This window comes from Carassius auratus, chromosome 29, assembly GCF_003368295.1.
Source record: "Carassius auratus strain Wakin chromosome 29, ASM336829v1, whole genome shotgun sequence".
Classification (NCBI taxonomy): domain Eukaryota; kingdom Metazoa; phylum Chordata; class Actinopteri; order Cypriniformes; family Cyprinidae; genus Carassius; species Carassius auratus.
The window spans coordinates 11937689-11961522 of record NC_039271.1 but is presented as its reverse complement, the minus strand read 5'-3'; the positions used below and the strand labels follow the sequence as shown (position 1 = coordinate 11961522).

The window sequence follows — 23834 nt, the reverse complement described above, 5'->3', positions numbered from 1 at the left end:
GAATGAGGAGGCTCAAACAAGTGCCTAACAACTTTTTTTTTTTTTTTTACAGCAAGTCAGGAGCCTCCTTCACCAATAATGTAGATAACCCACATTATACACAGTTCCTATGCTATATATATATAAGGAATTATGGAAGAAAAAGCATTCCTCATCAGATTCCTTCCATGCCCTGCCTACAATCCCTGTGATCGGCCTGATTAACTGCGTCGGCATCCGCGAGACCCCAAACATGGGTGAGAGGTGCTAAATTCTCCAAAAAGAATCAGGCATTCTCAATGGAATCACATCTCACAGCGGGGCAAGCTTGTTCAACTCACCCGAGAGGCGAACGCGTTCATGCAAACGCTGGCAAAAACTCGAATACAGACCTCTAGTTACGCGAGTTCCACAGTGAGCGCATCCTACTCTCTCGTGAGTCAAACTCATATGAGCTTCATACACAAGGCTTTAAGACAAAAAAGAGGATGATGTGTTCTACAAGTGCCCTTTTATATCCGCAGTCGCTCATTTGCTTACGTCATAAGCTTCCGCCTTCCAATGTCAAGTTCATTGTCGTTATTTCATTTATGCTTCAGGCCACGGTTATGCTGACAGGGTGCCCAAAGCACCCTCTAGAGGACGCACCATGGAGTTCCCTTTCGAAAGGGAACTAAACTAATAATAACCCTGATCATAACAAAACCAACTATTATTATTATTGTTACTACTACTATTACTAATACTACAGTATTAATATGATATGATCCATGTTCCCCATTTCATTGAAAGTGCATGCTGATGCAATGATAAAGCCTGGAGCTTACGATTTTGACAACACTAGCCATTTCTGTGTACAGTTTGTATTAGACAGTTCTGTCTTTGGACTACCTGCTGCTTCATTTGGAATTGTTGGGATTCATCTGTTTCCATTTCCCATCGGTGTCAAATGTTTTTCACAATCAAAAATCCAGTAAACTGGCAGAATCGCAGGCCTAGGGGGGAACTGTATTTTGGTCTTGCCTCTGGTAACAGTCAGGCATTCTGTGGATAAGGATCAGCTGTGCTGAAAATCCCCAGACTGAACCTCAGTCCCTAGACTAATGAACCCTACCTGTCCAGAGGGTATGTGATTGAGGAAAACTGTCAGCTCACATCCCCTGCGACATTAGATTGGCATTGAGAAATGTTTCTCTCTCTTTCTCTCCAATTCTGATAGCTTTCTCTCATATATTGGATTTCTATAAATGATTACTGAATGTTTAGTAGTCCGAACCTGTGTTTTATTTTAAGTATTTCACTGATCCCTGACTCCCTGACCAATCGCCTGCACTAATTGGCGAGATAAACATGATCCCTGTGCGTTTCTTCTCTGTGCGATGTGATGTTAGAGTGGAAAAAGCAGAAGGTTCCAGAGGGACTCATTACAGTCGCTGCTTAATGTTGTTCCAAATCCGATTCTGACTCTTTCCTGCAATGCACTTATAATCTACAGCTGAAGTCATCACTTTGGTTCTGCTGCAGAAATCTGAATAATACTGTAAATAAATAAAACTTTACTAAGCTATGTCATAATAAGCTATTTATTATATTATATTATATTATATTATATTATATTATATTATATATATTATATTATATTATATCATATTATATTATATTATATTATATTATATTATATTATATTATATCATTAAAATAGTGGTGACTTGTATTTTCTTCCAAAAATATTAATTTACTCAATATATTGTACAGTGTTTATACCAGTGTTTAGACTCAAACTAGCATTGCCTACATGAGCATCAAGGCAAAGGTTGAACTGTCGACATTAGGGGTGTAACGATACGCGTATTCGTATTGAACCGTTCGGTACGAGGCTTTCGGGTTCGGTACGCGGTACGCATTATGTACTGAACGGTTCGTTGGACTAATTAATTATATTTGAAAAAATAGAAAGAAAGTGAAATATAATGATATGCGTTCAACAAGGTAGCCCAATAACCCAAACAACATAACAGGCAACACCCCTGACACCCCCGAAGAAGAAAAAAAATACCAACTGCAATGTTTATGTTAGGCTACTCAGTCAGGCGCTCGCTCGCTCACTCAGTACACGCTGAGTGAGCGAGCAGTTCATGCACGGTACGTGGTGGCCAATGCGTTTAACAGACCAGAAATAGAAGATCCTCCAATAACCAACAGGTCTGGTGTTTGGGTGCACTTTGGATTCCATGTAAGCTATAATGGTGATGGCAAGAGAGTGGTGGATAAAAAAACAACGGTATGTCGCATCTGCTGGGTACACCAGCAGGAATAAAAAAAAAAAAAAAAAAAACACCAGCGGGAATACTTGAAACATGTCAACTCATTTACGCCGACATCACCTTAGTGTGTCAGTTTCTGGGAAAAGACGAAAAAAAGGAGAAACATACACACAACAAACAACCCCAGCAGCATTTAGACAGACATTTCCAACTGACTCAAACAGGGCAAAAGACATCACCGCGTCGATTGGTAGGCTACATTTACGTTAGATTTATGTTATAGCCGCGGATATGAGACCTTACTATTTACCATTCATTCTATCAACACCATTATACAGGGAATCCAAAGTGCACCCAAACAGACCTGTTGGTTATTGGAGGATCTTCTATTTCTGGTCTGTTAAATGCATTAGACATTTTGCAACGAGCCTTCAGCGTGTGCTGAGTGAGCGAGCGCCTTAGGGGCCGTTCACATATCGCGCCTAAAAACGCTTGGAAAATGCTAGGTGCGTCTTTCTCCTCCTTTCCAAAGCGCACGGGCAGAAGCGCCCCTGAGGCGTCTGCCTTTGCTAAGCAACAATGACGTGCTCTCTCCATGAAGACGTGGAGATTTCAGCAAAGGATAAATGGATTTGCAGCTCTAAAAATCGCTTGCAGTAGGCTATCTCTGCTACTAAATTTATTTCAAAATTGCAATCCATATACAACTATTATCAGCTGTTCCTTCATCTTGGCTGAGCTTTCAGTGTTGTTACGGGAAAGGATGAAGCTGATTGGTTAGTTCTTGTCACATGACCCGCGGTGCGCTTGCGGCATTCTGAAAAGTTGAGATGTTTTTACATTTTGCTGTATCTAAAACGTACCGAACCGTACCGAACCGAACCGTGACTTCAGTGTATCGTATCGAACCGAACCGTGAATTTTGTGAACCGTCACACCCCTAGTCGACATACACGGCTGATGTTAGTAACTCTTATCATTGCTTAACATGCTGGAGGCTGGCTAACTTTTTGGCAGTGTGTAGTAGTGTAATTGTGGCTGTCATATGCTTTGAGTGGCCATCTGTATGAAGAATATCAAAGAGTGTGACTGCTGAGATTTGGGCATTTAAACAAAGCTTACTCCATCTTTCTCCTGCTGTGGTGTGCAGCTCAGTTTGAATCCCTCAGGCTGGGGGAAATGAGATTATTTCAATCTGCTGTTGCCCTTTTAAAACTCTGACTGCTGAATAAGCAGAAATGAGGCCTGGCCAACAGCAACATGCCTCCCGTATAATGGCAATAATTTTGCCTCGTAGAAATCCGCCAAAAGTGCAAAACTGGACTGCTGCTAGTTAATCTTACTGTAATCTCACAGTGTTGTTTTTAGTAATCCTGTAATAATATTCATTAAAAAGACAGTGTTGACTTGCATGAAACAGCTCATTTTACTGCATTGAAGCCATTTCAGACTAAACGTAATGGGATTTCAGTGTGTGTCTGTGTAATAAACAAATCTCCATATTCATCGGGAAGAAGGAGGCGGGAACCGGCGCACAATCAAAACTCATTTTAATATTCAAAAGTAAATACAAAACGGCGCACCAGCCCCTCACGGACGACTGGTGCGCATAAATAAAAACCAAAACATAAAGTAATATCCCAGGCCTGGTCCTCTCTCGTCCTTCACGGTCGTCGCTCCAGTTTTATATCCTTCCATCTCCTACGTGGGACTCGATACTAGCGGTGGGGCTCAGGTGTAGCTCATCTCCAATCACTACACCTGGCCTCACTCCTCGTTCCCACGCCTCTCGGCCCCGCCCCACTCGCCACAGTCTGATAAAAAAGTTATATATGCATCATTGTGATGATGTCTGGAAATCAGTTACCATGAGATTAGACCAATGGTGGCTGAAAGACTTTAGCTATAAATACTCCCATCATGCAACATAGATGAGGCATGGCTAGCGGCAGCTCTGAGTCTGAGAAAGCAGGACCCTTATGACAGCACGCCAACGTGAATAAGTAAAACCCTTCGCTTTCAGATGCAGATAAAGAGGTTGGCTGCTTATGACAGCTTGCTCGGCATTTTTGTACTTGAAAGGAAAGCTTATGGGATTGCTTTGTGTTTATTCCTGAGAAGGGAGTGAGAGCAAATGAAGATATGAGGGTTAGTTTGTGTTTGAAGGACTGATGTTAAAATGAGCCGTGGTTTTGTTATTCTGTGGTAAACAGCAGGAGGATTTTGTAGTGATGTGATTTTACAGTCATTGACTAAGATTCCTATTAGACCAATGTGGTTTTGTGATGGATTAAGGATTTTTATGCACCAGTCTGACAGGATGAATAATTATTCTAAACTGAAAATGATTCCTGCAACTTCATTCATCACATTGAAATGGAGTCACATAGTTCTTTCAGGTTATAGATGGTCACCGTACCATCTCATTTGGTGCAGGAAATAACTCACTAATTGAGATTCATGTGCCCGCTTTATAAATGAATGAATCTTCTTACTCTGCTCCCCAAAGTACATCAAATAGTTTATATTTTAAAACAGTCATGAATATATAGATTTTTTTTACTTCTATTGTTTTGTCTCCAAAATGTTATGTATTTCACAATCAGGATATGTATGATACAATGTCAGTTTATTTAGAAACAATACATAAGCTAGATAAAGTGCGCAGAAATTTCTGAGAGATAAATTGTTGATTACAACGCTGAGAGGTGCTTTTGACACCATATTTTAAGGACTATGTTTTCTCTGTATTTTACTATATATCTGACCATGTTTCCCATGACTCCCAATCCTGAGACCCCCTGCCAGTCTCTTGGTTTGTGTTTCCTTCCTTTTGCATTCAAGACCATCCATCAAACACCAAATCAACCCGAGCCTGACTCTAGACAGTTTAAGGTCAACCCACACTATAAACAGTTTCATGTTAATAACATTTTCTTTTCTCTTGAGCCTTTTCTAAATAATTCCTCCTCATTTCAGTATACAAACTTTGTTGGTATGTCAGTGTTGGTATGTCTATTCTAACTCCCTCAGGATGTAAAGTAGTAACTAAATAGAGAAAGCTACTCAGAATGTTACTTGGTCAGCACTTTTTAAAGAATTTACAGAAGAGCAGAATAATTATTGGCAACATAATTATGCTGCATTCTTAAATTTGTAATCCAGTGCTGATTACAAAAAAAAAAAACTTACATGGAGTACTGAAATGTGACGATTAAAAAAAAAAAAAAAAAAAAAAAAAATATATATATATAATTTAAATGGCCCTGGACTGCCTTTTCTTCAGCAGAAACAAATGGGACAGAGCCAGATTGGGTACCAGTACTGTGGCAGTAAAAACTGAATAATAATCTTTGTACTCCCGAGACTGCGCTCTACCCCCCCTCCCCCCCCCTTCCTGCGGGAACCTGGGGGTAGGACAGACGAGGCGAGAGAAAAGGAGATGGAAGGAGGAGTGACAGAGACGAGAGAGGGGAGAGAGGAGAAAAGAGCTGGGTGATCTCCTCCGCGGTGCCTGGCGGTGGCACTGGGCGGCCCTCAGCGGACAGCACGACACTCCTCCGTCCACCGGTGGACGGCGACGGCTCCTCCGGTTTTGGGCAGCTGGCAGGAGTCCCCCGTTCCCTGCTCCTCCGGATTCCTTCACGGAGGCAGCAGGCTCCGGCCCCCTGGCGAACGGCAGCCACCCCTCCACATCGCGGGCGGCCGGCAGCGAGCTCGCCCGTCCCCGGCAACTCACTCCAGCCCACCACCTTGAGCATCCATGGCGGCAGACTTTCTCGCCAGCTCGATGGCACCGCGGATTCACGATTCAACACAGCGGCAAGGGATCTTCAGCAGCGCGTCCCTCCTTCTCCTGGGTTTCAGCACCACTGTAATAATAAAACCTTCATATTCATCCAGAAGAAGGAGGCGGGAACCGGCGGACAATCAAATGAAACTTTAATAATTCAAAATAAACACAAAACAGCCTCGTCTGTCCTACCCCCAGGTACCCGCAGGTCCCCGTGAGCGGCAGTCTCGGGAGTACACCCCGCCTGCGAGGGGCGATGGGGGTATGTGACGAGTGTGGCAGTGCCGAGGGACGTGGGAACGATCCCAAATAAAAAAGCAAAACATAAAATAAAGCCCAGGCCTGGTCCTCTCTCATCCTTCACTGTCGTAGCTCCTGTTTTATATCCCTCCATCTCCTCCGTGGGACTCGAGACCGGTGAGTGTCGCAGGTGTCGCTCATCTCCAATCACTCCACCGGCCTCGCTTGTTCCCATGTCCCTCGGCCCCGCCCCACTCGTCACAATGAGCTTTCATGAAATACAATCTCTAATCTAGAATGCAGTTCCCTGGTTCTGTGATTGTGGGTTTGTCTGTTTGAAAACTAGAGCTAGAGCTTCTACATCCCTGAGTGGTGCCAGTGTATTGATTTGCAGAAGTAATGCAGTATATCTGAAGCTCAGGTTTGCAGATTTAGTGTTTCGGTGGTGGCTGGTTGTTGTTTTCCTCTGCAATGCAGAAATCAAGTAAATATTTTCACTCAAGCCAGTGGAGTGACGTTTGACTGTCCCTGATTTCATAAAAGACATTGTCATACTCTGCCTCAACAAGGTCATTTCATTCAAACTGATTTGATTAAGCTGTACAAATACAACTGCCGAAGACCATTTCACTTCTTTTTTTTACTTCGAATGACGCATCTTGTTAAGGCAAGTATGCATTTATTTAATCAGGACCATTAAGAATTTATAAATAGGAGATTGATTTTTCCAGTTGCCAAAGTTTCAGTGGCTAAAGGTCATTGCGCATCCTTTCCCTTGTGTTACCCAGCATTCAACTTCAGGTTTGACCCTGACTCTGACTTTGATTTGGAGTCTGTCTCTTCTGGCAACGCCCCAGTTGGTTGGGGATGTCTGAAGCATTTCTCAGAGTGCATGATGGGCCCAGGGGAGGGGTGAGGTGTGGGGGGCGGAGTGGAGCTGTAAGAAGTGGCGAGTTGCTCTCTTCCCTCCAGCCCGTGTTTTGCAGCCAAGCAGGTGGGTTGAATTCTTCCTCTATCTTCTTCCCATCCTTTTTCCCTCTCCTTTGCTTCTATTCTCTTGATTTCTCCTCCCCTGGAGCTACAGCATGACATGGGTGGCTTGCAGACAGCCAGACAGCATCAATCGCAGGGCGGTGAGTTAGTGTTCACCCATTTGCCTCACCCAGTAGTGGTCACTGGTTTTGAGACATACTTTGGTATGTTGGTGACTCTAAAAGGCCTGTCACTGTTTGGTTTAATGTAGTTTCAGGTTAGCACGAAATACTTTGTTTTCGTTTTGATGTATATTGACAAGATTTACTCTGTTAAATTGGATTATATTTTGTGTTGCACATTTGAAAATGACGTTTAGTGTTTCGCTACTGTATATCAGCGTCAACATTGAAAGACTGCTAAATGTACATTTTCCTTTGGGGATGATTTGATAACAGAAATTGTTTCTGTAAATGTGTTTCTTTGAAATGAATTTCCATGTTATCATGGCATCATGTCCTTAAGACTTTGAATTTATTTGAATTCTTGTATGTCTTGTTTAAGGATTCAATTTGATTTATATAAGTGAAAATTAGTGGCTGATGGCTGCATACACTTAAAAGACAGCATTTGTTCTTTACACACACACACACACACACATATATATAGATAGACAGACAGACAGACAGACATGTACAGGACTGTTATGCAACCATACAGACAATGGTTAGTTTCATCTGAAATATGTTCCTTTGCAATAATTATGCCGCTGCATGAAACATATTTTACAGACCAATGGACACCGCTAGTGATCGAGAAATTGATTTGTTTTAAACCACGTACAGTAGGATGTAATCAAGGTTTATTGAGTTTTATTGTTGCATGGTTCTTTCATCACTGAATATTGCATGAGAGTATTACTGCACGCATGAATGGACATTTGCACCGCACACTCAACGAAAGTAAAGTGAATGCCGACACTCATACTGTGGGGCATTTAAATAATAATAAATAAAAAAATATGTGGAAAATATTAATCCAACCAAACACAGGTGCATGGGTCAGAAACACATTTTATGTAGCAACTTGGCTGAAGTGAATTATGGATGGATTTTAACTAGAAAAAAACATCTTTAATAAGACACAAGTGGAGGCAAACATTGCAGGCAGTTTGAGTGTGTTTTCTCAGGCTGGAATTGCTGTCATGAATGGACCGGTGACTGTCAGTCCTGTCATAAATACAACAGCACATGAAAGAATAAAATATTCAACTCATATAGGCAAGCTTCTAGGGCAGCTCTCTAGGGTCTTTATCTCGCTAGCAGCATTAGGTCTGACTGTTGTTAAAAAAAAAAAAACTTTATGAAAAAACTGAAACACAGTGAGATCAGGTTGTATAATCCCAGTAAAGCATACCAGATTGTGGTAGTCAGCTGCTACTTCCACAGCTCAGGGCTTAGATTGTATTAACTTGATCTGTTTTGCCTTTTAGCATATAAAACATTTTTTTCATGGGCAATTTTATGCATAGCAGCCTAGAGTGATAGTGATGAGAGTGGATAGCGAAGGAAAGTTTGTGGCAAGGCTTGAAAAAACATATCTGCAAAATCACAATTCATTTTAAATAAGAATGACTGGTACAGACAGCATGCATGTTCCTGTAAAACGGCAGTGGATAACCCAAATATGGGCTGTTTGTCTCACTGTATGTGGTGACAGAGCTTCCTGCCGTCTCATAGAACGTTGCCACCCTAACAGACTTCTTATCATGTATTGCTGTCTGTAAGGGCATCTAATTTCTCAAAAATAATATACCCTAGAGATATTCACTGAGAGTTGCCAAGAGACAGTTGTTCTGCTGTATTTCCTGTGACAAATTTTAGTAGCCAAAAGCTGAGATAATTATTTACTAATTAATCACTTATTTCATTAAAACATTAATCGATTAATTGATATTTAAGATAATGTCCATGTGTTCAGGAGAACAAACTATTATATTTTGCGGAATTAGCATAAGAAGGAAGCAATTGCTATGTGTAAAAAAAAAAAAAAAATTGCTAATACTTTTATACAGTCAAATTGTTCAAATCCTAGTCATGTGCTTAATGGAGAGCCATGTAATGTTATCTTAAACTGCACAATAGGGAACTCATTTGCAGCTCATTTTGCCTTCATTGACAATGTGCTTCGATATTTAACATTTTTCACAGTTCATTTCTCATGGTCAATTACCAGGAACATATATTTGAAATGTTACCCATGGCCCTAAGTATTAGTTTCCAAAAATTAATATATTATGAAATAATATGAAACAGTCAAACCAAAACAGACATTTTTAACATGAACACCCAAAATTAGATAGTCTGTTTCCTACTTGCAGCTTCCTGTGAAGTCGAGTTTTTAAAGTAGTGCTTAAATCACCATTCTGGCTGCATAACAGTGACTGTGCTCTTTTCCTGCTGATGTCATTCTCTCGAAGCAGTGGGCACACACTCAGTGGGGACAAGGGTGTGTGGAAACAAGACTGTCAAGGTGACCTTAACCAGTGAGCCCTTGCCAAAAAGTGTCCGGCTGACAAAGGGTGTCCACCTAAGCTTGAGCACCACAGTTTTAGATGTTTACTGTTGCATTGAGGGAGGGCTAATGCAGAAAAGATAGAAAGACCTAGAAATCTCTCAGGCAGGGTAAGCTTTCAGCAGAGTGCCTATTAGGAAATTGCCAACTGGAGTGAAGCGTTTGGTGGTTATTGATTTGTGTGGGTGCTCACCTGCATCACTTTGCACTTCAACTTGCAGTATTAAGCTTGATTTAACATTCATCTGAACTCAACACAACATAGCACCAACAAGTCAGTAACTCAACCCAGGTGTTAAAGCATTCGCTGCTAATGTGTGTCAAGCCACTAGATACTGAAGTCATTTCACTCTTGAAAAGTTCCAACCAATGCGTAGTTTAGACACTAGTTTTAGGCACAACCATCGTTGATGTTATCAGTTTTTAATGTATTTTATGCTTGAAATCCCAATTGACGGGGAGGATCACAAATAAGGCTATCTGCCAAGTAATATAGTTAATTTATATAACTGTAGATTGTTTAATGGTTTGTAGCAGCATGTTCCATTTATGTTGAATTTCTGCAGTCAGATGTATGCATATATCAGTTGGCTTCAAATGTCCATCTCATCAGATTTAAGAAACCGGTCTGTTGTTTAATATTAGTCTTTAATATTTGGCATTTCTAATCTTTAATTTTTGTTATTGTGTAACAGTATCAGATCTCAAGCTAAATGTGTCAAGTGCTCCTGGAGTTAAATAAGGGAGAAACAAGGATGTTGAAAAATCAATAATGATATTTTTAGAGTGATTGCGCACATACGCGCTCCCACCGAGCCTATTTCTAAGGCTGGAGTCTTCAGAAACACCCACGCTCTGGTGTTTAGAGCCCTGCGAGGTTTCTCACGATTATTATCCAGTCGCTTTCAGCCTCTCAGACTTTTCTTTCTTGCTTGCTCTTGTCCTGCATATATTATAAAAGTTGAGAGATTCTTTACTAGCTCATCAAACATTTCAAGAAGAAGACAAAACATCCTGGACAGGCACGTCTCCTGTGTAGACATGCATATATAGAATTTTCAATGCCAACATTGTTCTGGAAGAATTACTCAGAATCTTAGAATTGATATGAATAATTAAACTATACTGACATCAGGAAAGTGGTTTGAATATTTCAGAGATATCATTTTATGTCAGAAGATGTCAGTAAATGCCAGAATGTTTCTCTTTGTCTTGTCTAAATGGATTTCATGTCGGTATAGCTATCAATTTTGTCTGGAGATACGGGAAGCAAACAGTCGTCAGAGAATTTAACACAATATCTCTATGATCAGATTCATTAAATGTGAGGACATATGTGTGGACACACATGATCAAACAGAGTTCTCTTAGCAACTTGCAATTGACTGGGACATGTTACGCAAGTCTGCAAAATTCCACTTTGGGAGTAGTAATAACTTCATATGTATTCACACCCAGCTTTTACTATGGGATTTTGAACTGGGTCAACAAAATCAAGGGTGTCAAAGCTACTGTTTGATATTCTTCATTAATGAGACACGGTCTGGTAAATTAGGAGGAATGAGAATGTAAAGACTGGGGGGAAGAAAAATATTGTCAACTGTTAATGAGAATTGAAGTGGCGAAGCCGCAGAGTGGTCTAATTAAGCAAATGAATATGAATGAGATGGTGACAGTGAGTCAACAATCGTGGGCTTTGAAATATGAATAAACGTGCATTGGAATCATATTTTCAGTCCAGAAATGTTCAATTGGAAAATTCTAATCGAAGACAACCCTTGTGTCCTAACAGAAAATGTGCATTAATATTTCTTAGCCAGGCATGATATTAATGAGTAATTTTTCTTTATACAGTAAAATCAATAGTGCTGAATGATTTGACATAATCATGGCTTGTCAACGGATTTATGTTGGTCTATCAGCTTAAATTGAGTACGAGTTTAGTGATACTTTTGGGATGTGGATAAGAAGAAGAATTTTGGCTGTGTTTGTTTCTGCTCATAAGGTTTTATTTTTTAACACTTTTCTCTTTTTGTCTTTACAGTTGGGATGACAGTAGTTCAGTCAGCAGTGGTTTGAGTGATACTTTAGATAACATCGGCACTGACGACCTGAATCCACCCACGTATTCTGGCATCTCATCTCGCAAAAGCAAAGCAGCACAGGTATGCATACACTCTAATCTTATGTATTCTTTCTCCTCTTTTTTTAATTAGCTTTGCATCAACAATCTGTTAGTAGGCCACAGCAGATTGAACTGTTTGAGAGTTTTAAACATTTTGCTTTGGCTAGTAAGAAAAGTTAGGCCATCTGTCAGATGGATTGCCAAAGTGAATTGTCTCTATGTGTGTGTGTGTGTGTGTGTGTGAACTATATTCTGTGTGTCTGTGTGATTCACAGTCAAATAAAGATACACACAGGCATACCGAACAGGATGCTAGCAGCTGGGCTGGTGCTGAGGATCTGAAGACGGTTGATGAAGAGATGGAGCCAGGAATGGACAAGTGGAAGACTTCATCCCCTTCATCCTCTTGTCAGGGTGAGGATCTTGGCCAGAAGGCAGGTTTGTCCATGTCTCAAACAGGCTCCTGGAGGAGGGGCATGAGTGCCCAGGTTGGCATCACAGCATCACGGACCAAAGGCACGTCAGCCTCTCTCAAAACACCAGGTATCAAATTCTCATACAGTTGTGTGTTGTAAAAAATGAAAAGATATTTGAAGCAGTAGTTCCTCAGAGTGACACATTGGCACTTTAGAAAACCTTTGGGTACCCTTTCAAAATGTCAGTTCTCGGAATAACTTTTTAAAATGGAATCCGCAAGTTTCTGCAAGGAAGCATGAAAGAAAATGATTCCTTTTAGCTTGTTACAAAACCAAAGGCTGTACAATTTCAATGATATCTGTCAGTAGGGGACCATTTATGCATGGTATTCCAGAAAATTGCTAACTGTAGCTTCACAGACAAGGTGCAATCAAAAGAGAAGAGGCTTTTTGGTAACTTTAAGGGACTGTTGAGTGTTTGTATATTTTTATTTTTTTATCTCAGCCAACTTTTGCAACCCAAGCTATGTCTAGCTACAATTTTGTCTTCTTTTTTTTTGGGTGATACTCAGTAGGAACAAATAATTTTGGCCAGGAGTACCTTAACTGTGCTGTTTTGCTGAGTTGCAAAAAAGTTCCATTGGCTAGAACACAGCAGTGTTTGGCAGAGGGGCTTTGCATTGTATTGGTGATGATTGGGTTGTGAAATTATTAGCAAAAATGTTGAAAAAATGGCCATGATTAAGCAGGAGGTACCAGTGCCATAACAAACATCTTTGTGCTGACAGGTAAAACGGATGATGCAAAGGCATCTGAGAAAGGCAAGGCCCCATCTAAGAGCCCAAGTATCCAGCGCTCACCATCAGATGCGGGCAAGAGTAGCGGAGATGAAGGGAAGAAGCCACCCTCAGGCATTGGTCGGCCACCTACCACAAGCTCTTTTGGCTTTAAGAAGATTCCGGGTCCTGCCGGGACCCTCGTCACAGCCAGCGGAGCCACTCTGGCCAGTGGTTCCGCTACTCTAGGCAAGGTACCCAAGTCTGCAAGCATCGGGAAGGGCACAGGAATTGGTAATGGGCGGAAAACAAGTTTTGATGGTGCTCAACACCAGGACGACGCTGTTTTGTTAGGTTGTGGAGGTTCAAAGGTTACACTCCAGTATCGCTCCCTACCTAGACCGGCAAAGTCGTCTAGTGGGGGAAGCAGCGTGGTGGGCCGGAGTGGCCATCGTTCTAGCTCTAGCAGCATTGATTCGAATGTCAGCGGAAAGTCTACAGGAGGGAGTGGAGGAGTGGTAGGAACCCCAACCAGCACAAAGAGAAGAGACCCTGGGAAAGTAGGATCAGGATGCTCAAGTCCAGTCACCATCAACCAGACGGATAAGGAGAAAGTGACAGGGTCAGATCAGGAGGGAACAGGGTTGTCCACCTCGCCAAAATCCAGTCCCACTTCCACCCAATCTGGACTCAGACAGCCAGGCTCCAAATACCCAGACATTGCATCCCCCACATTCCGCAGGTAACTGACTTTCTTTCTAAATAAAATGACTGGGGTAATGGGAGGACAAGAAAAGTTAGACAAAGATGACACGAGGCAGACATAAGCAGAGATAAGACTAAAATATGACAGCAAAGTAGGCAGTTAGCTTGAGACAAATGGACACAAGCAGACAGTAAGAAAGAACAACTGCTTTTTGTGGTCTGGCTCACTCCTGTGATGTTGTGACCTCTTGGCCAGAGCTGAGGAAGCGTTCCAGCATGTGTGTGAGCTGCCTCAGGCTGCGCTGTACTACTGAATTGGTTCTCCAATGAGTTAAGGCTTACCTTGAAAATCCAGGAAATGTTGTGATGAATTACAGAGCTCATTGTTTTAGTCACGTCTATAGTCGTCAGTCTCACTGTCTCAAATCTTGTAAGCAGCCCACAAAAGCTCTGATGAATAGACCAGGAAGTAATGTGGTTCTTAACTGGTTTATCTTCAGGATCAGATTTCACTGTGGACATCAAGGGATACCCCAGTGAAGTATGAGAAGTGTAGATAATAAAGATAGGGCTGAGATAGGCCTAGCCATATGCAAATTCCTTATCCATGACATATGGGAAACATGGGAATTTGGGTTTCTAATATTGATTTCTTCATGACAGGTGGTGATTTACTGCACAAAACAAAATTGTGGTCAGAACAAACCATGTCCATCCTCTGCATGTAGTCTGGCTCATTTCCTTATATTTTTGTAGTTTTGTTCGTTGTTTATGAGAATGAGGTCTTGTTATGCAACTTGTCCATGTTGACTAGCTAACTTGGTTAGCTTCTACTTAGAAACTGATTTTGTGCCAAAACACTGTGAAGTTTGATTGAACGCAGCCTTCATATCAATAATGAAAGATGCTGAAAGCCTTTAAAAAGCTAGCATTAGCTAAAAATTAGCATTGTATCTCCCTGTAGTCTGTGCCTCGGCTATCTGCGACTCTCATATTAGACCTGCAACCTAAGAATCCTAGTCACACTGCAGCTTTAGCAGTCTTTCTCAGCGCCTCTCTCCCACATCAGAGGACAGTTGCACACAAGAAGGTGGAGGGGCAGATTGCCACCTGGTGGTTATAGTGTATAAGTGCATTTATAGAAACACTCCTCAGGGGCCGTGATTTGCCATTCGGAACAGACTCAATTCAGGGCTGATTAATGTAGACGTGTAAGCGTGTTTCAAGCGCACTGATTTCTGTATTAATAGTTGTGTCCATTTAAACACACGTCTATGTGGAGCTCTGCACTGCTCTTTTTAGTTGAAGTGTATAACTAGGTTTGCTTGCCTCACCTCAGGCTGTTAACTGTTATTGCTGGAGCCTTACAGAGATAACCATGGGCAGATCTACCACTGAAAGCTGATTTGATCATTTGCAAGGAGTAAAAGCTGGCCAATTAAATTATGCAGGCTACTGAGTTATGAAACTTTGTTTTTAAGTGAAATTGCATGGTTAAATGTACATTTTGTCATGAATGAACACATTTTCATCAACTCAATTCAATGCAACAGTGTACATGAGCAAGATTTGATGAGCAATTGTTTGTCTTATCACTTTGCCCAGGTTGTTTGGCAGTAAAGCCAGCAGTAAACCCAGTTCCCCTGGCACCCCTGACTCTGGTAAATGCCCGTCAGCACTGGGCAGCCCCCATGGCACAATGGCACGGCAGGCCAGCCTGGATTCACCCTCCTCAGGAACAGGTAGTCTGGGCAGCATGGGTGGGCAGAGCGGAGGCAGCAGCCCTCTATATGGCAAAACACCCGATCTCTGTATTGACTCCCTGGCTTCTAGTCCGGCGTCAGGCCTCTCTCTGCCCTCTAACACCCGGCCATGGCCACCAAACCTCAGCAGTTCATCTGCGGGCAGTAAAGATACACTCAGCTGCCAAAGTATGACCAGTTTACACACAAGCTCAGAGTCCATAGACCTGCTGCTCCCACACCACCATGGGCCAAAAGTCACCCGCACGGGCAGCGTCAAGTCCACCCTCTCTGAGGGGTAAGTGGAGTATACCCAGCAAATGGTACTCGTTGACTGATAAGATGACATAATATATTACTTAATAAAAAAAGGCAAAAAAAAAATGCTAATAAAATAAAGGAGCATTAGTTTGATGTTAAAATATATTATTCATGATTAAACTGTCAAACTGCCTGTTTTTCGTAGATAACACTCCTGTTTTTCTTCTGTTTTAATAGCATGCCTCTTGACAGAAACACTCTTCCCAAAAAGGGATTAAGGTACTAATATAACCACTATATATTAAATTGTCTTTAGAAGTATGTTTTATGTTCTCACCTTTATCAAGTACCTAGCATTAGTAGTGGCTTTTGTGTCACTTACCCATTACATGTGTTTATTTATGCATTAGTGGTGTTTGCTAAAGTAAGCATCACTATTATTCTACCAAGTTAGTGATTTGAACAAAGCCCTAACCCTAAATACTAAACTTTGGCACCTCCACCTATACCAACAACCTCGAATCCTGAGGCTTTTTGAGGGGACTTGTGTTATTACTTTTCAAAGTGAATAAGCCTATATTTTTCACCTGGTAGATGGTAAAATTGGTGAAAAGAATTGAATACTTTTATTCAGCATGGACGCTAAAGTACATTCAAAACATGTGCAGTGTATTATTTATTTAAAACTGTTATGAGCTGCTGAAAACTGAGGGTTTATGCAGAAAGAGACTTTATTAAAAAATGTCTCTAGACTAGAATATCAAGAGACTTGGGGATGATTTCTTTTGACCTGAGCCATTAATTCACTACCAAACAACCACAGTTAATAAACACCTTATTAACTGCATAGCAACATTATGACAATGAACCACAAAGCTGGCAGTGTTGGGCGAAATGTTTTGCGTCCTGTATCCACAGTGACTTGTCACACTGTGTGACTCACCAGTCTTCCATTTATTAATGCTTTTAGCAAGAGACGACCACAGAAACCACAGCAGGGACACATCACAATGTTTTTAAGAAGCAATTAAGCGTTCATAAAGATTAGCACAGCATCTGAATGAAATCAGACTATTGTGTTAAAACCAATATAAATGAGCCATCAATCTGCAGTCATGATGAAAGATAAACTGCCTTAATGCTGCATGCGTGTGAGCAAATCACAATGTGAGCAAATCAGTTAGGTCACAATATGGTATATTAATACTAAATTCTCAGCTCAGGTCAGAAGCGATGTGTCCAGTCAGGAAGATCCATGTGATCTCCATTCGTTTTATGGAAACTGTCTTTCAAACATGCTGTTAAGACTGCCCAATACCTTAAGCTATTACTGCAGAACAATGGATGAATGTGTGGGCAGTTATTATCATCAAGCTTTACTGCATAAATCATTTTTACACCCTATAAAACATTTGAAACAGATTGTATTTTCAAAAAAAAAAAAAAAAAAACGGTTTGAAAAGGCATTTTGGGGAAATATTCCCTCATGGAATGACTAAAATAGTCTGTTTGCCCTCAATCAGGTACCCTCCGTCCTCCAGACAGACATCACATGAGGAAGGAAAGGAGTGGTTGCGTTCTCACTCCACGGGAGGACTACAGGACACAGGAAGTCCACTTTCACCACCGGGCACAACCAGTATAAGCACTGGCAAATACCACTACTCAAACCTGCGTATGTTGACATGCTTTTTAATAATAGAGCCCCAATAAATATCTTGATTTCGCATTATTCTATGGAGAAATAAATGATATTTTTGTGACATCCTGAATTTGTGCTGCAGTGAGCCCCACCAGTATGTCGCAGTACAATCTTCCCAGCACTAGTATGAGCCGCTCCAACAGTATTCCAGCACAGGACTCGTTCGAGCTGTATGGGGAGGGACACAATTTGGGTGGCAGTGCCACCTCGCTGGAGGAACGGCCACGTGGGATGAGTCGGTCCGGCTCCTTCCGGGACAGCACAGATGAAGGTTAGCATTGCAGTTACTTCCTCTAGAAGAATTTATTTATTTACATCTGTGCATGTACAACTGTAACTTTTCTGTTTGTGCAACTGTGTGTTTCCTGAAATATTTTTTGCACTCTTGTGTTGTTCTGTTCTGTCTGCAGTTCATGGTTCTTCTCTATCTTTGGTCTCAAGCACATCATCTTTGTATTCTGCGGTGAGTGACCTTACAGTGTTCTTATAAGAGGTTGTCATAGACTGACTAAACTGTCAAAATTACATTTTGCAAAAGAAGTAGGAAGTCTTGGCTGTAGCTTTCTTTGGGATTTTATATATCTGTGAATAATCATGTTACCTCATGTTTCCTAATTTAAAATGCGTGCAGCAATGCAAAGTCAATTCTGCATTACCTTTTAATTAATATTTAATGTTTTTATTAAAACAAATGATGATCATTAAAATTATTTTGAGAGAAACTTAAACTCATTTGTGCTGACATTTAAACTTTAATTTACACACACACACACGCACGCACGCACGCACGCACGCACGCACGCACGCACGCACGCACGCACGCACGCACACACACACACACACACACACACACACACACACACACACACACATATATATATATATATATATATATATATATATATATATATATATATATATATATATATATATATATATATATTAGGGGTGTAACGGTTCACAAAATTCACGGTTCGGTTCGATACGATACACTGATGTCACGGTTCGGTTCGGTTCGGTTCGATACGTTTTAGATACAGCAAAATGTAAAAACATCTCAACTTTTCAGAATGCCGCAAGCGCACCGCGGGTCATGTGACAAGAACCAACCAATCAGCTTCATCCTTTCCCGTAACAACGTTGAGAGCTCAGCCAAGATGAAGGAACAGCTGATCATAGTTGTATATGGATTGCAATTTTGAAATAAATTCAGTAGCAGAGCTACTGCAAGCGATTTTTAGAGCTGCAAATCCATTTATCCTTCGCTGAAATTTCCGCGTCTCATGGAGAGAGCACGTCATTGTTGCTTAGCAAAGACAGACGCCTCATGAGCGCTTCTGCCCAAGCGCTTTGGAAAGGAGGAGAAAGACGCGCTTAGCGTTTTCCATGCGTTTTTAGGCACGATATGTGAACGGCCCCTAAGGCGCTCGCTCACTCAGCACGCGCTGAAGGCTCGTTGCAAAATGTCTAATGCATTTAACAGACCAGAAATATAAGATCCTAAAATAACCAACAGGTCTGGTGTTTGGGTTGGATTCCCTGTAAGCTATAGTGTCTAAATGCTGCAGGGATAGTTTGCTGCGTGCATGTTTCTCCTTTTTTTCGTCTTTTCCCAGATAGTACTGACGCATATATCCCAGATATTCCCGCTGTTTTATTTTTATTTTTTTTTTGTAATCCCGCTGGTGTACCCTGTCATGTTGCAGATGCGACATACCGTTGTTTTTTTATCCACCACTCTCTTGCCATCACCATTATAGCTTAAAGGGAATCCAAAGTGCACCCAAACACCAGACCTGTTGGTTATTGGAGGATCTTCTCATTTCTAGTCTGTTAAACGCATTGGCTATTTTGCAACGAGCCTTCAGCGCGTACTGAGTGAGCGAGCGCCTGCTGAGTAGCCTAACATAAACATATAAGATGGTGTTTTTTTCTTCTTCGGGAGTGTCAGGGGCGTTGCCTGTTACGTTGTTTGGGTTATTGGGCTACCTTGTTGAACGCATATCATTATATTTCTTTCTCTCTCTTTTTTTTTTTTTTCAAATATAATTAATTACTCCAACGAACCGTTCGGTATACATAATGCGTACCGCGTACCGAACCGAAAGCGTCGTACCGAACGGTTCAATACGAATACGCGTATCGTTACACCCCTAATATATATATATATATATATATATATATATATATATATATATATATATATTGATTTACCCTTTTTCCATGTACTGGGCTTCCTTTCAAAATAATTGCTTGAATCTTGCTTTCTATATTAGATTTCTCTGTATATATATTTTTGTTAATAGTAAATTCATCAATATTAACTACTAGTCTCTGAATAACAGTAACCTTATACTGTACATGCTGTTTCCATTTGCCTGAGCTTGAAAAACTAATAACTTTAAGGAGTCATTTATTTGAGAAGGCAAGTTGAACACTTGCTGTTATATTCACTATACGTCAAGGCTATGAATAAAGACTTGTGAAGAGATTTAGAAAGCTGGCTCATGGTGGCTCAGTATTGTGACTTTGCCACTGTTTGAACACACATTTTCTCACTTTCAGGTGCTGGCATTTTTAGACAAGGTAATAATTTGTCATGCAGAAAGCCTGCTTGTTTTCACCTTTCCATTTTTAATTACATGCAGACCCTAACAGTCTAACTTTTGGCTTCAAATCAGCTACTACTAACGGATAACCAAAAGTCTGATCCAAATGGCAAAATTCTGATCATTGGTTATTTTGTATGGCTTTTTTGACTTACCTTTAATTGTTTGGAAAAAGCTGGTGTGGATTTTGGCTTTTTAATTCTTTCTTCTTATTGGATCTATTTGGAAAGTGATTTTAAGGTTATGTGTAGATAAAAAAAAAAAACTATTTGGATGTTGGTAATATTGTATTTGAGTCATTTTCATGTCCTTTAACTGTTGTTTTCTTCCACAGACTGAGGAGAAAGCCCACTCTGAGGTAAGAATACCTTGTTTCCTACTTATATTTGTGATTTTGGTAGAATCAAATATGTAAAATCAATAAAAGGTCCAACAGTGACGCACTTTCGCAAAGTCCATCATCAGGTGGTTGAATGAATCGGACAAACAAACCAATATATTTAAGTGTTTTCAAAATTTAAGATGCAAACCTATGTTGCATTATCTTATGCTATCAATATCTTTTATTCACTTTTACACTGGCACACATACAGTAATGGACAAACATCTTTAACACTCACATCCATAATTTCCCAGGTTCACTTTGATTTGGACACTTCATTTGATCACTGGCTTTCTTTTGATTTCACTTCCTTTTTGTGTTTGTGTGCCATCACTATTCTCTCTCCTGCTAACATTTGTCCAAGACTTTTGCATATGCTGTGACATTTAATGCTTCACATGCAACGAACAGCTAACTTTTATTAGAAGTGCTTAAAACTAATGTATTCTTATTTCATGGTTAAACCTGCATTTTGTACGAACATGCAACATAAGAGTTAATTGTACTTTTCTTTTTTCAATCAAGGGCCAAACAGTCCAAAATACAACGGTAATTTCCCATTTTACATACACTCTCTTCTAGTATAATACGAAAGAATGCATTGGAAAGTGTTTCAGAGTCTTGCTAGAGTGTTTACCAGAGGCCACTGATTGATATCTAGGTTCTTTTGTTACCGCTAAGCAAAGAAAATGAAAGCAGTTTATTCTCCATTGCTTGAGTGCACAGCTCATAGAGCGTTGTAATGAGAAACCATTTATTTTCCTACAGCAAATCAGAAAACTGCGAAGAGAGCTGGACGCTTCTCAGGAGAAAGTGGCGACCCTGACCTCTCAGCTGGCGGCCAATGTGAGTTTGATGAAAAAAAAAAAAAAAAACGAAGAAAAGCAGTCAAAAGTCATACAAAAACCCTTTGTCTAGTGTTTACTTTTTTATTTTTATTATTATTTAGAACACATAATAAATGCCTGTTCTGTGGTAAAATTCTGCATAATTCCAAAATCCCAGAAGAATTAATAATATTTACTTTGAAATAATAGATTTTAATATGTATATACAAAATAGAATATATACAAAAAAATATTAAAATAAATCACTTTCAGGTGCAAACAAATTAGAAATGTACTATAATAATAATAATAATAATAATGAATATTTTGAAATGGGAAAAGAAAGTTATAATATAATATGATATATAATACTAAAGGTTATAGAAGAAAAATATTTTATTTTAAATGCACTGCGGTGACTTTAAAAGATAAACTGTTCATAGTCGGTATGTTTGGGAATTTGAATTCTCAAATATTTTATTTTAGACTGGAGTTTTACTTTGTTTCCCTACATTGTCAAAGTAGGACACAGTGTTTCCCAGAGTTTTATTACAGTTCTGTGTGAATGCATTGCAAGAAGAGAGCAAAGTTTGGACTGGACTGAGCTCGAATTCACTTTCCTGTCTCTGGAGTGATGAAGACAGGTGTGACTCAGGGCTTTGCTCTCTGACAGTTTAGTGAGAAGTGTGTCAGAGCATGAGACAGCTACCGTCTCTCCGCTCGACCTCCTCTGTGATTCGTGTTTGACAGGAGAACTACATCTCCTCAAGTTGTACAGTAGTTGAGTGGATTGATATGTCTGCTCTCCTGACAGATTTTTTTGAACTTCTCAGTGTCAGAACAACTTTTGAAAGTTGGTGTTCAGTGTTCAGGGATTCAAAAGAGCATATTTGTTTCTTTCTGTTGAATCCTAATGTTCCATAGTAAGATGGTGTATAAAATAAATGATGAATGAACAACACAGAAACACATTGTATGACGATTATATTGCACTTTCTAAAAAATAAAAATAAAAAATGTTGTTACAGAAAAATTATTTGGACACTTATAACACAGTTAAAAATGCCTGATTGCCATTCTATTAGATATCAAACCAATTTATCAAACAAACTGTTTATTTTAAAATTAGAAAAAGCACATTTGTCTGTTTGAACTTGAGGGAAACTTCCACTAAAAGTCACCTACAAATTCAAAAGGTCCATAATTTGCTTTTAAGTGTATGTTAAGTGTCCAAGTTAGGGTTCTCGATTTCTTCCATCCACAAGTTTGTGCCCATTCTTGGATAATCCCTCAGTCTCATGCGCATTTGTGACAGAGAGTCCGTGCAGTTCTATAGTGTTTTAAGGTGTGAGAGAGCTTAAGGATTGCTGTGGCTAACAGTGGTAGTGCTTTAGTTACTTCACCATGTTGGCCACAGCTGAAACATTATCCAGGCAAAGAGAGCCAAGATCAGTTTGTTCAGACGTTATCATTATGGCTGCAAAACATCTGGATTTCATCCCAACCACACCAGGTAGGTAGGGTGATGAGAAGACATGTGGTTTTATGTTGCTGTGTCATATTCTTAATATGTGGCTTTCATTTTTGTTGAATATCATAGTTGAAAATAACTTTAATGTCAAAATGTCCACCTTGAGATTGTAGACAGGTGAGTTTGTTTAGTGGGATTCATGCGTCAGGCACCTTTGTGGACAGATTTTGGAAATGCTGTTTGTTTCAGGTGTGATTGACTGGGCTGAGAGCCTCAGTGTGGACAGATAGTTGAGAGAATATAAATGGATGTACAAACAGGTCAGGGCAGGGCGCGACGTAAAAGTGTGTTTATAGAGGCACTCGCCCATTAGAGTCACTCAAGCATTAGGCATTGTGCCTCTCAGTGTTCACTCGCCTTCACTTCCTGGCAGGCATTTTAAATAGTATATACCAAGAACCTTTTGAATACAGCTCAGCCTACTGCTAAAATATAATAAAACACAGTGATGTATCATTTAAAATTTTAGACTTTTTTCTTTTTTTTACTTTTATTTAAGTTGTGTTGTACTTTATACCTTTGATTATAGTGTCATTTTTATAGTATAGTTGTAGATGTAACAAGAAATAATCGAGAAGGACAACATAAGTTCAAACATGCATTTACTTTTGTTTTATTTTTATTTTATTGCTAGTTTTACGCCAACTCTGACTATTGTATGCATTGTTAACAAAGTCAGTTTTTTTTTTGCTTTTTTTTTTTTTTTTGTTCAGAGTCGAAGGTCAGATGATAACCTGGGTAATTTCTTTTTTTTTTTTTTTTGATGTATAAAATCTAAGACTGTTATATTTTGTTATGTGAATATTCGTATGTTCTCCTTTGCATTCACTGACATCAGAAGTCTTTTCAGTGTAGCTGAGGTCAGCTTTAGAGACGTCTCCTCCATCAAAGCCCTGGGGCCTTATGTTCAGACAAGCCTTAGACATTATGGATCTT

General features: G+C 40.0%; 1 protein-coding gene across 7 annotated transcripts in view; it reads left to right on the top strand.

Annotated features, from left to right (window-relative positions):
* LOC113048087 (neuron navigator 3-like) overlaps positions 1–23834 on the top strand; it is a 295342-nt gene that overhangs the window by 248056 nt on the left and 23452 nt on the right. For 6 of the 7 annotated variants that reach the window (XM_026209608.1, XM_026209602.1, XM_026209606.1 and 3 more), the window contains 12 exons: positions 11867–11987; positions 12223–12490; positions 13152–13881; positions 15450–15884; positions 16085–16126; positions 17371–17522; positions 17632–17820; positions 17960–18012; positions 20115–20135; positions 20493–20516; positions 21066–21089; positions 21309–21386. In XM_026209608.1, the coding sequence (XP_026065393.1) occupies positions 11867–11987; positions 12223–12490; positions 13152–13881; positions 15450–15884; positions 16085–16126; positions 17371–17522; positions 17632–17820; positions 17960–18012; positions 20115–20135; positions 20493–20516; positions 21066–21089; positions 21309–21386 (2137 nt within the window). The remainder of the gene's footprint in view (positions 1–11866; positions 11988–12222; positions 12491–13151; positions 13882–15449; positions 15885–16084; positions 16127–17370; positions 17523–17631; positions 17821–17959; positions 18013–20114; positions 20136–20492; positions 20517–21065; positions 21090–21308; positions 21387–23834) is intronic. The other variant, XM_026209604.1, reaches the window with a different exon arrangement.